The sequence below is a fragment of the Geospiza fortis genome, unplaced genomic scaffold, assembly GCF_000277835.1.
Source record: "Geospiza fortis unplaced genomic scaffold, GeoFor_1.0 scaffold391, whole genome shotgun sequence".
In the NCBI taxonomy this organism is placed as follows: Eukaryota; Metazoa; Chordata; class Aves; order Passeriformes; family Thraupidae; genus Geospiza; species Geospiza fortis.
In genome coordinates this window covers 1,365,603-1,377,216 of record NW_005054472.1, presented here as the reverse complement: position 1 = coordinate 1,377,216, position 11,614 = coordinate 1,365,603, and the positions used below count along the sequence as shown (strand labels likewise).

At 52.8% G+C, this 11,614-nt stretch overlaps 2 protein-coding genes across 2 annotated transcripts in view; both read right to left on the bottom strand.

The window, feature by feature from the left end:
- Positions 1 to 310: 310 nt before the first annotated feature.
- Positions 311 to 7,882, bottom strand: BCL2L14 (BCL2 like 14). The gene is made up of 7 exons (XM_031062897.1): positions 7,874 to 7,882; positions 5,374 to 5,477; positions 3,581 to 4,317; positions 2,865 to 2,990; positions 2,348 to 2,409; positions 1,267 to 1,524; positions 311 to 744 (listed from the first exon to the last, which is right to left on the bottom strand). The coding sequence occupies exons 1-7, from the start codon at positions 7,880 to 7,882 to the stop codon at positions 700 to 702; spliced, it is 1,341 nt and encodes a 446-aa protein (XP_030918757.1). The 3' UTR covers positions 311 to 699.
- Positions 7,883 to 10,072: 2,190 nt separating this feature from the next.
- Positions 10,073 to 11,614, bottom strand: part of ETV7 (ETS variant transcription factor 7) — a 9,313-nt gene continuing 7,771 nt past the window's right edge. Inside the window, exons 7-8 of the mRNA XM_014309966.2 lie at positions 10,957 to 11,057; positions 10,073 to 10,523 (exon numbers count right to left, since the gene is read on the bottom strand). Of these exons, the coding sequence (XP_014165441.2) occupies positions 10,409 to 10,523; positions 10,957 to 11,057 (216 nt within the window). The 3' untranslated portion in view covers positions 10,073 to 10,408. The remainder of the gene's footprint in view (positions 10,524 to 10,956; positions 11,058 to 11,614) is intronic.

Here is an 11,614-nt window from a genome sequence, read left to right as displayed (position 1 = left end):
CTCATAGGTGAGACCCCAGCAGCTGTAAATCCCCTCAGTCCCTGAGGATGTTACAGCTCCTGCACCGCTTGGGAATGAGCTTTACCCAGTTCTTGGTGTCAGATCAAGCTGCTCTGGGTAGTAAATCTCCTTCTGCTGGAAAGGGAAGGCCTATAAATTGTAAATGGCAGGACAACACTGTGTATCTGCTCTCCGAGACCCTTGTGCCACTTGGAATTTGGCTGGAAAAGGAGCAGCCCACAGCAGCTGGAGCAAAGCAAACATTCTTCCATCTATAACACAACTCCCACAAGCCTGGCTGGCATTTAGGCACCAATTTATTTGAGTTTTAGAATGTTTTTTTCAAACTGGATTCTTGGCCGGTAGAAGAAACTACAAAAATTACGTTGTACATTCACAAATACATTTAGAAAAGCAGGTAAATAAATACATATGCACAAACAGCAACAACCCCTGAGGTTCAACACAAGCACTTGGCAGGAGCTAAAATACAAATACAGGGTGAAATGTGGGCTCTGTTTGATTTACTGATTTTTACCCCCAGCCAGGTGGGGTTCAAGCATTTCACAGTGCTGGTTCTCCTGAAAAGATTTTAAATCCACAGCTCAGAAGGCCACCCCACATCCAGGTCACCATCAGGGATTGTCCTCCCACCACAAATGTTCATCCTTGGCTTCCCAGGCAGCACAGGCCCTGCTGTCAGTCTGGGCTGTCACAGTGGTCTGTCCTGAGCTTTTCTCTCTGCTGCTGAGACAGAAGGAAACATTCTTAAGATCATGGAAAACTTTGGATTGGAAGAGACTGTCACAGTACACCACAGTTGAGACAGGCACAATACACAGAATATCACCATACAATGTCAGAAGTCTACAAACATCTGCTCTTCTTGTTCTTTAGCCCAACCTTTTACACCCTCGTGGTTCATGCAGTGCACCCGTGTGCCCTCTGTTCCCTCTGTGGTTGCCAGCACACCTGGGCACTCCATGGCTCATTGTTTTCAATGCTGCTCACCTGCTTTTCACAGCTGCACCCACTGGGGATGAGGCTGAGCCAACCCCATTCCCAATGACCCCAAACTGTGCCTACAAGGGACCTTTAAAGCTCATCTCTGCCATGGGCAGGGACACCTTCCACAAGGGACACCAACCCCAGGTTTTTCCAAACCCCATCCAACCTGTTCTGGAACACTTCCACAGATGGGCAGCCACAACTTGCCCAAACTTGCTGCTGGGAGCTCAGCCCCAGGCTGCTCCTCCTCCTCCTCACCTGCAGAATTTTGCCGTAGGGTGCAAAGGAATCGTCCAGGTAGCGGGTGCCGAAGCCCATGATCCTGTTCACTGCCTGGCTGCAGATCCCCGCCACCGTGGCCGTGAGATGGACCGTGTAGGCAAACTGGATCTCCTGGGGGTTGACGTTGGGCCTGCTGGCTGTCAGCTCCCTCTGCACATAGGCATCAGCCAGGTTCTTGAAGGAGCTGTAGGACATGTCCCTGAAGAAGAGCTGCAGCCGCGCGTCCTCCCTCACCTGGGTGGGAAACGAGCACGTGGTGAGGGAAGGGCTCTGAGTGCCACCCTCATGGTGACACCTTCACACCAGGACTGCAGCTGGCAGAGGGTGGGAATCCACAAAATCAGAGGGTTTGGGAAAGCTGCAAAAGGCCTCAGAGACAGCAGAACTGTGATTAGAGCTAAGCAGCAGCCATGAGATAGGTCAGCAGAAAAATTATTTAAAAAGTAGAAAAGCAAGGACAAATAGAACAATGGTCTGTGTATTAACACTTGTCTAGAATAACTCCCTAAGCTACAGAAAAGTTTATCTAGCAAGATATTAGGAAGTTTGAAGCTTAATAATGGAGCTCTGTGCATTGTGTTTTAAGGCTTACAAGCAGGTGTTGTATTTGAATAAGCAAGCATTGTTTTAACCAATGGTACGTGTGCTGATAGAACTACTGTCAATGTGCTTTTGCTCTGTGTGATTGGTTAAAAGAGTTTTAAAGTAAGTTGTAACATTGAGTTCTTTGTCTGCTGCCTGGGATGTGAGCTGGTGGCATCTTCCCATTGTCATAACCATGGAATGAGACTGATGCTGGAAAATAAAACAGCTCAAGGCATGTTCCAAACAGTCCCATCCCGTTTGTGATTTGTACATAGCCCCTGGCCGGCGATAGCAGAGGACAGACAGCCAGGCACGATCACACCCAGGCAAGGAATTAAAAGTTGGCATTTCTGATTTTCCTGAGTGTTTTCCTGCCCCGGGGAAATCAATGGTGTTGCTGTATTTATTTTACAGCAGTGCAGAGCTCGGCCCAGATCCCTCAGCCCCATCCAGCTGTCCACAGCTCTCTCACCTCCCTGTCCAGCTCATCTCCTGCACTCCGGAGCAGAGCAACGATTCTTTTGATGGCTTCATCTGTAGAGAGAGACACCAGGTTATCCCCAGCCCTTTCTCCAAGCCTCACACATCCAGATGCTCTGTTTAATCCCCAGGAAAAATTCCTTGAGCAATGTTTATTGCCTCCATCCTTCCAAAACCCATTTCAGCCTATTGCCACATGCCTTGTTACCCTCAGCTAGCAAAAATACTCTCTTACCCCTGAATTTTGTGTTTAGTGGAAGGTGTCTCTGCCCATGGCAGAGGGGCTGGAATGGGGGGGGTTCTTTAAAGTCCTTTCCAGCCCAAAACCCATTCTGGGATTCTGTGAATCTCCCTCTCCCCCAGTCAAACCCTGATGCTGAAAACCTCCCACAAAGTCTTCATCCAGCTCTCAGGGTCACGAAAGCCCCACGACCAGGCCTGAGGCAGGGGTGGATCCCACGCAGGCTCTGCAGGGAACAAGCCTTGCCCATGTTTATTCCAACACTCACCGACCCCGTCGGTGCCGGGGGGCTCTGGGGGCTCCCCACACCCTCCTGCTGCGTCCCCCCGGCTCTCGCTGCCCTGCACCGCCTCCTGGGACACCTGGGTGTAGCATCCATCGGGCTGCTCCGCCTCTGCTGGGACACAAACACAGACCCAGGAGTGAGGGCTGGCTCTGTCAGCATTGACTGGTGGGGCAGAGCCGCCGTGGGAGCGGTGCCCACCCCGGATCAGCGCATTCCAAAGGTGAAGGGAGCAGCTGTGACCTGCCCTGAATCCACCAGAGCTCCTCAGGAATCCCCTGGGCAGGGTTTTGGCACGGGAAGGGCTGGGCTGGGGATGGTGTCCCGCGGGCTTTGCCTGCACCCAGCCCCAAGGCAAACCTCAAGCAGCTTCATGTTGGCCTTAAAGTGGCTTGGGATCTAATCTCAGGTCTCAAATGCAGGTTTTAACTAAACCATCGTGACCCTTGGTTGCCAGAGGAGGAAAGCTCATGCTTGGGTGATAACTGCTCACAGCTTGGAGTGACTGTGCTCAAAGCACGGGCAGAACAACCCTTCCTGGGGCAGCAGGTTGGGGTTGGAGTCTCCAAAACCCATCCCAGGCCCCACAAAACCCTGGGAGGGGGTTAGAAACCAGCGCTGATCACCATGGCTTTGCCCAGGGAAGCCCAGCAGGGTCCTGCTGGCAGCAGGGGTGGGTCAGGGCTGGGCTGGGGTCCCACCTGGCTGGGCTGGGGCCAGGACGTGCCGCAGGGGAAGGCAGCTGGGCCGTTTGCTCCTGGGCCCGGATCCCGGCTCTCCCCGCTCCTCCTCCCCGTGCTTCTTCAGGGAGAAAACCTTCTTGAGGCTGGGCTTCTTCTTCAGGGCTCTGCCCAACGCTGGGGACGTGCTGGAGTCCACTCTGTGTTTTTTGGTTCTCTCTGGTTTGGAGCCCTGAAGAGCTTTGGCATCTTTCTCCTTTGCTTTTTGCCCTGTGTTTTCCTTCTGCTCCTCAGGGCTCTTCTTCAAGAAGAGATTTAGGAAACCTTTCAGCCAGGCTGGTTTTGAACCCGAGCGCTGTGGTTTGCCCTGGGATGAGTTTTTTGTGCTTTTCCTCTTGGCTTTCAGCCCCTCTTTAGGCACCTCCTGGGGAGCTTTGCTGTCATCACCCGAAGTCTCCTCCAGGTCTGGTGCTTTGAGTGTCTCCTCCTGGTCCTTCCTGGGGCTGGGTTTGGCGCATGGGTAGGTGCAGAAATCACTTTCTGACCGTTGTAGTCCGTCTGTTTTCCTCCCTCGCCCTCTGTCTTTCTCCTGAAGGGTTTTTTTGACCGCCAGTGAGTTCTCGTGGCAGCTCAGTGAGCGCTTGACATAAATCTCCAGCACTTTCCTGGCCTCTCTCCTGTCCAGAGAGAGGATCTTGCCCAACGGCTGCCCCCCCACATCCCACTGGGGCATCTCCTCAGCCGGAGCCTGAGTGCTGCTGTGGAGAAAAACAACATTTTCAGTCTGGTTTTTGCCTTCCCCAGTCGGGTTGGGCCGGATGGAAACCTCCCCCATGCTGGCACGCAGGGTGCTGTGGGTGTCTGGGGTCGTTAACGCTCCTGGTTAATGATCAGTCAGTTTTATGGGCATTATCTGAGTGCTCCTGATGCAGATGGCCCACATGGGGTTTTATAAACACAGACTCACTGGTGAAGGAACCGCAACTGTGGAGAGGGAGGAGATGGGCTGGGCATATCCTACAGGAGGAGCCTGGTCATCACCCAGGGGGGTTTTATCCAGCAAGGACATCACCCAGACACCTCCCATTATCCCATGGCAACATGTTCCCACACTAACGTGAAAAACCACACCCCAGGAGCCCCCAGTGAGCCACAGAACCCAGAATTTAAAGTATTTCCCCTTAAAGTATTGGCTGATAAAAATCATTCCAGCCGCAGGAGAGGCCAAGGGATGTGAGCTCCTGCAGGTGGCCTTGGTCACCTTGTGATGACACAGCCCTTCTGTGAGCTCCCACTGGCACAAGGTTGAGAACAGAGCTCAGAGCACCAGTCCCTGCCTTTCCCACCACCCTTTTTCTCTACATTTATAAGCAAAATTCAACCAAAGATGCTGCTATTGGAAAACCAGAGAGCCAGGATGGTGCCTCATGCTGGTTTTACCTCTGTAACCAATTTTACCCTTCGAAGAACCAGACCCAAACCAGACTTCTCCACCCCTGAACAGCTCACAGGGAACCAGCACCAAAATCTGGCACACTTGGCTGTACAAAGCACCCTGGAGTTGGGAATCAGCCTCTGCTCAGACCCAAAGATCATCATCACAACACACAGCACACCCACCCACCCCACCTCAGCCTGCTTTTGGGATCAGAAAATCAGTTCCCTTCATCCAAACCAACACCAAAGCCCACCAAACCCTCAATAAAAAGCCATCTCACTAAATTTAATCAAGGCAAAGCCACAACCCCCATCCTACTTTGGTCGATTCCAATACCTTGACCACAACACTGGTTATTCGCTGGTTTGGTATTTACCTTTCCATCAGTATTTCTGCTCCTTTGGACACAGCTCCAGACGAGCTCCTGGGCCACGGGTGCTGAGGGATCCCAGGCTCTCCTGGGAGGTGCCTTTTTATACCCTGGTGGTGAGTTCAGTCCTATTTTTAGCAGCCATTCAGGTAGGAGAGCAGCCAAAGCTTCCGTCTGGGCTCCCCACTGTCACCGCCCTCGTGGTGCAGATCAACGGGCGTGAGTTTCACTGGAGGAGAAAGCAATTTCCTTATGACAAGTAGCAGCAAAACAACATAAAATCACCTGTCACCTGGTGTAAGCACTGCCCTTTGAGACCAGCTATCTCAGGCAGCTGTTTGCCTTTGGGTTTGGTTCGGTTTGTTGTTTTGCACGGGGTGTGATGCCCGAAATGGGCTCCTCTGGGTTGTGTCTGTGAGGGGAAGTCACAACTTTCTCGCATGAGCAGGGTTTCAATGCGGGAAGCAGAGTGCCCTGCTCGCATCCCTGGAGCTCCCAGGTGGCTCCTGGGGGGCACAGACGCTGGGACATGGCAATGTCAGGCTCTTGCACCACCCTGGGCACAGCTGGGCTCAAACATCCCTAAAAACCACCCTGGGTTCAGACAGCCCGTGCTTCCACCCTAAAACACGAACCACCTCTTGCCCCAAATCCTTCCCACCCCCGTGGCTCCTGCTCAGCCTCACCCAGGGATGGGCAATCTCCCACCAGGCAGATCTGCCCAGCCCAGCACCCACAAACTGCTCCCGGGCCGAGCAAATCTGACGCCAAAGCTCCGTTTGGCCACCCCAGTGCCCCCTCCCGTGGTTGTGGATGCTCCGGCAGGTGCTTCCCACTATTCCCCATCGCTGCTTTGCCATCTGATGGCAAAATTCCGCACTGCAGCTCGCAGGGATGGGGCGGCAGACACGCAGGCTTTGGAAATCCCCTGTTTGGAAAACCCCTGAGGAAGGTTTCCAGCGGAGCAGCGCTGTTTTCAGCTGGAATTGATGTTCAGCCAAGGTGTCTCCTGGATAAAAATTTTCTTTTCCTGATACAGAGTTCAGCTTGCAATCAGGACTGTTTTATTTCTCTTTCTATAAATTCTCTGTGCTGTAATTTCCTGTGACTGGGGGAGAGCCAGACCATGTCCCTTCATTTTTCCTGAGCCCACAGGGCTGAATCAGAGTCAGGAATTACCTGGCTCAGCTTTCAGCCCATCTATTGATCAATGGGTGAGGAACTTCCAGGCTGCTTCCCAGCTCTTGTCCACATCCTTCCACAAGCAGGTGGATTCCAGGGGGTGAGGAGGAGTTTCACAACTTATTTTGTTCCATAAAACAAAAAGCCACATCCTCTCTGGCCATGGGGGTCAGTTTGGCCATCTCCAGTTTGGAGATCTTTCTTCTGGAGATTCCCCAAGGCTGAGTCCAAACACCATCCCTGCTCATGATTGCACTGGGAATCAGAACTGATGTACGGCTTCTTCCAGACACAGCCAGAAGATGGGAGAGCCAAACTCCAGGAGAAATCTTCACCTGAAATGGGATTCAGGACGGAGACCTTTATCCAAGCTCAGATCCCTCCTGGGATTTGAGATATGTTCAAACTTAAGAAAAAGATGCAGGAGGCTGAGATAAACCAAAATCCCATTACCAGAGTGGGGGAAAGAGATCTGCACCCAAACTTTTCGTCCACTTTTCTTATCAGTGCTGGGAGAGAAGGAGGAAGCTGGCAGGAAATGCTGCTGTGAGGGGGGAGCACCCAGGCTGGGCTTGGCATCTGACACTGGGGGAAAAGCAGAACTAAAGCCATGGGAACAGCAGGGGAGAAGCGGCTTCTGTGCCGGAAATTGCTTCAGAAAACAGAAAAAAACCAAGGGAGAGGAATTCCCCACATGGAGCTGCAAGGTGCAGAGGGCAACAACAGGTTCAGAAGGCAGGGGCTCAAAGCACCCGAATTCCTTGGGAAGACACAGGCTGGGATTGGACATCAGGAAAGCTCTCCTGTGCAGGAGGCTGGGGCAATCTCAGCTGGGTGTCTGGAGGGCTTGGGAATCACCTCCCTTGGGGGCTTCTAGGCTTGGCCAGCCAAAGCCACAGCCAGCCTAAGCTGGTGTAGGAGGCCACTGTGTTTTATGGTGATCACAAAGATCCCTTTGAGCCAACAACCAGGCATGAGCCATCAACCAGCCACGAGCCATCAACCAGACACCTGGGCACAAAAACACAGCAGCTGCAGATCTCATCCATGGTGGTGGTGTGGAAGGGAACACCTGGACCATGCCAGGGGTGTTGAGGGGAACACCTGGACCATGGCAGGAGTGTTGGGGAGAACACCTGGACCAGGACAGGGGTGTTGAAGGGAATACCTGGATCATGCCAGGGAGTTGAGGGGAGCGCCTGGACCATGGTGGGGTGTTGGGGGGAACACCTGGACCATGGCAGGGTGTGGAGGGAAACACCTGCACCATGGTGGGGTGTTGAGGGGAACACCTGGACCATGGTTGGGGTGTTGGGGGGAACACCTGCACCATGGCGGGGTGTTGAGGGCAGCCACTGCTCCCTGCCCCAGCCAACACATGGCCTCAATGGAAACCTCTCAGCCCAGTTCTGCAGTTCCTCTGAGCCAAGAGGGTGGTGGGCAGCAGCCCCCAAAGCAAATCCTCTTTTCCTCTAGCCCTGGGTGTGGTTTTAGCTGTTTCCCCCAGCAGATGAGCAATGTGCAATGCCCTGCCCCAAACACCAGCAGATGTGGGGCTGCTGAAGGGTGGCTGATGCTCTCCAGGGAATGAAGCCCCTGGAAACCTCTGGGAAAGCCCACATGAGGCACCTGTCTGTGTTTCACAGCCCCTGAACCCCAGAAGTCACCAACAACCATGTGCTGTCCCTCCCCACACCCCCACACCAAACTCCTTGGCACAAGCAGTGGTTATTTCGTTGTTTACTGACAGGGATGGGTTCCTGTTCCAGGGAAGCTGCAGGTTTACAGCCCTCTGCCTCTGCTTGGCACAGGGAAAGACAGGTATTGCTCCAGGAGGTACACAAAAGCTTCCTAGGAGCTTTCCCACTTTCCATCATTCCAACCCATCCCTGCAAAGGTGCCCTTGGATTGTCACCCCCCAAAACCCCTCTGGAGCTGCTCAGGGAGGCACAAGGAGGGTTGAGGGCTTTTGGCAGCTTCCCAGCCAGGAAAGGAAATCCCCAGCCAAGCCCAGAGTGATCTTTAGTCATCATGGGAAAAGCAGGTGAAGAGAGGTCACCTCACACACTCCCTGCGAGCACAGCACAAGAGCCACAGGGCCACCAACTGTCACCCCAACAAACCAAACACACAGGTGGAAGAAGAGATCCTCAGGAGCCATCAGGGCTGGTTCTGTTGCAAGAAAGTGGAGTGGAAAGAGGAGATGAGGAGAAAGGCACCCATGGGTGCCTGTCCCAGGAGTGGCACAGGGCCTGGATGCTACAGCTCCCAAGGAAGGAGATCTGCTCTCCCACCAAAGCTGAAGGATTTCAGCCCAAGATTTGGTTTGACTCTTCCCTGGGACAAAAAGCATCCTCTGGGGAGGGAAGGACGAGGTTTGGCTGCTTCACTGCCCCTTCCTGCTGTGGAGCATCCCCAGGCTGCAGCTGGCTGGGTGCTGGAAACCTTCACCCCTCTCTCAGCAGGGACTGTGGCCTCCCCTCCCAGCCAGGATCTCCCCCAGGCTGTGACCCCACACTCGTTTGCCCCACTAGAGCTCCTCATTTCCTTCTCCTCCACCACTCAAATTCTCAAGCACCTCTGTCCTGCCACTGAGCTGGTGATTTTTTCTGGAAGTGAAATATTTCCAGAGCTGTTGCCCTGCTGAAGCTTTGCCATCCAGCCACCACCCATCCCACCACTGTCTCTCACTGGCTACTGCCCACCTAGCACCTCAGGCCGCAGGTGTGAAGGAGTTTTGCAGGACCAAGACCAGTTACAGCCAAAGGGACTGTGGTTTCAGGTTGGCAGTAACCAGTTTTGGTGGAAACCTCATGGTGGAACCACGTGTTTGTGCAGTGTTTGTGCTGTGCTCACCCATCAGCTGCTGAGCAGCTCAGTCTGGTGGCCTCTGCCTTAGCAGCTGCCAAAAGATGTTGGGGAGGATATCTGGGTGCCCACAGGAGCTGGTTTTGAATGAGGAAAGATTGGATTTCCCAGTTTCAGACCTTCAGCAAGAAGTGAGATTTTCAACCTTACAGTCACAGCATTTTATTTCCTCTGTGGAAAGCAAAGTGAAAACAGTAGTGGGTATTTTCTGTTTTCACACACACACACAGACACTGTTTACTTCAGGTATTCCTGCTTCAAGTATTTTCTGTTTTCACACACACACACACAGACACTCTGTTCACTTCAGGTATTCCTGCTTCAGACTCAAAACAAATAACCACATATCTGACCATGAGTGGGGTCATATTTGTTACTGGCTTCGTTTCTTTTCACATAATTTAATCACAAAATTAATTACAAAAGTCATTACCTGGAGTAAAGGGAGTTAAAGTGAAAACCAGCCATGGGCAGCCATGGAGCTTCAGCCAGGCCTGATCCAGGCAGGTATTTCAGCACACTCCTAACCTTAATCCCAGGAGCAGAGATTGCAGCACACACCAGGTTTGCAATGCGCCCTCGCTCGCAGCTGGGGACAGCTCCCACTGCCCAAGCACAGCAGCAGATGCTCAGCCCAGAACTCCTGCTCTGCTCATCTCCCTGGAAGAACAGAGAGATCCTTTCCACAGTTTTAGACCTTAAAGACAAGCATCAAAATTTCAGAGCAAAAATATCACATTTCCTCGCACAGGGCAGGAGAGGAACCAGAGGAAGAGCAGCCCACACATCCCCCTGTGCCTTGGGGCTGGGGAACACCTTCTGGGTGTGCTTTGCTAATGAAGCCCCAGAGATGGCCCAGCTTTGGCTCACAGCAGGCTTTGAAATCCAGGCCAGCTCTGTGGCCTTCTGTGCAGGAGAGGCAAGAGGCACCAGCACTGCCCAGCAAAGCACAAGGGTCCCTGTGATGCACTCAAGTGAGGCCTCCAAAGATTTACTGTGGTGAAACCTCCGGTGGGTCTTCCTTCAAATCTTCATGGTCCTCATTCTCCAGCTGCTCCAGTTTGCTGGATTTCTCATGGACAGCCTCCCCAGGAGTCTTCAAAAACCTGAAATACATTTTTGTGGCGACTTTAAGGGCACATCCAAACCCAGCCCCAAACCAGGTGGTAAATGCCGGAGCCTTTGCCCTCAACAAGGCCAGGTTGGACGGAGCTTGGAGCAAGCTGGGCAAGTGGAAGGTGTCCCTACCCATGGCAGGAGATGGAATGAGATGAGCTTTAAGGTCCCTTCAACCCAAACCCTTCCATGAGTCTGTGATCAGCTGAGCTCTGGAGCTCAGAGGGGATTTGCCATCCCTGGGCTTTGCTGAGGATCCCAGGAAGGCCTGAGGCCCCAGGTGGCACAGGACAGAGCCTGGACACAAACCCACTGGGGTGTGTGCAGGGGAGGATGTTGCTGGATGAAGCAGCTGCCAACATCTGGAGCTCATCGCGTTCCCATGCCCCATCCATGCCATTTCTCTGCTCTGCTTCACCTCACCTGAACAACAGCTTCTGCCCCGGCTCCTTCTTGATGATGTTGAGTTTGTAGTAGTGTCTGAGAGCTCGTGACATCTTCTCATAGGTCATGTTCATCCGGTTCTGGAAGGAGAAAAGGATTGTGGGGTGTTGAACAAAAAAAACAGGGCAACAAGTCTTGCTCTAGGTCTCCGTCTTCTGCTGTGCTGTTGGCACTTTTAGATTGGTTTAGAGTAGAAGCTCACTGTCTAACATAGGTGATAGGTATTGGGAAGTTATTGTAAACATTGTACACGTGGTTTTTAGTATAAAGACATAACACTGCCCTGGGGGCAGGCAGAGTGCCTGGAACTGTCCTGCTGGATGGACCTTGGCAGGGCAGGAGAAAGAATTTTATAGATAAGAAACAATAAACAACCAAGAAATGAAGAGTTCTGACTCCTTCTTCGAGCGCTGGGCTGGGAAAAGAGACTTTCTAACACATCTCGGGGTCACTGTGAGCAGTGAGAGACCCCTGACACTGACCCTGCACCCCCCATGTCCCCCTCCCCAGCCCTGGTGTTCCAGATTGCAATGCAAGATGTTTTCCATTACCATCTGTATGGCAGATTATCTTCTGTCAAGTGGGCAGTTTGCCTTATCTCTCTCTGAGTGATCACAATCACTCCTCCCTCGGGAGG

Bases quoted from the DNA above. Each gene is read 5' to 3' on its own strand.
- BCL2L14 (XM_031062897.1), bottom strand. The intron at 2,410-2,864 runs GTGAGTGTTGGA...CTCTCTCTACAG, and splicing joins CCCCGGCACCGACGGGGTCG to ATGAAGCCATCAAAAGAATC. The intron at 1,525-2,347 runs GTGAGAGAGCTG...TTTCCCACCCAG, and splicing joins GAGATGAGCTGGACAGGGAG to GTGAGGGAGGACGCGCGGCT.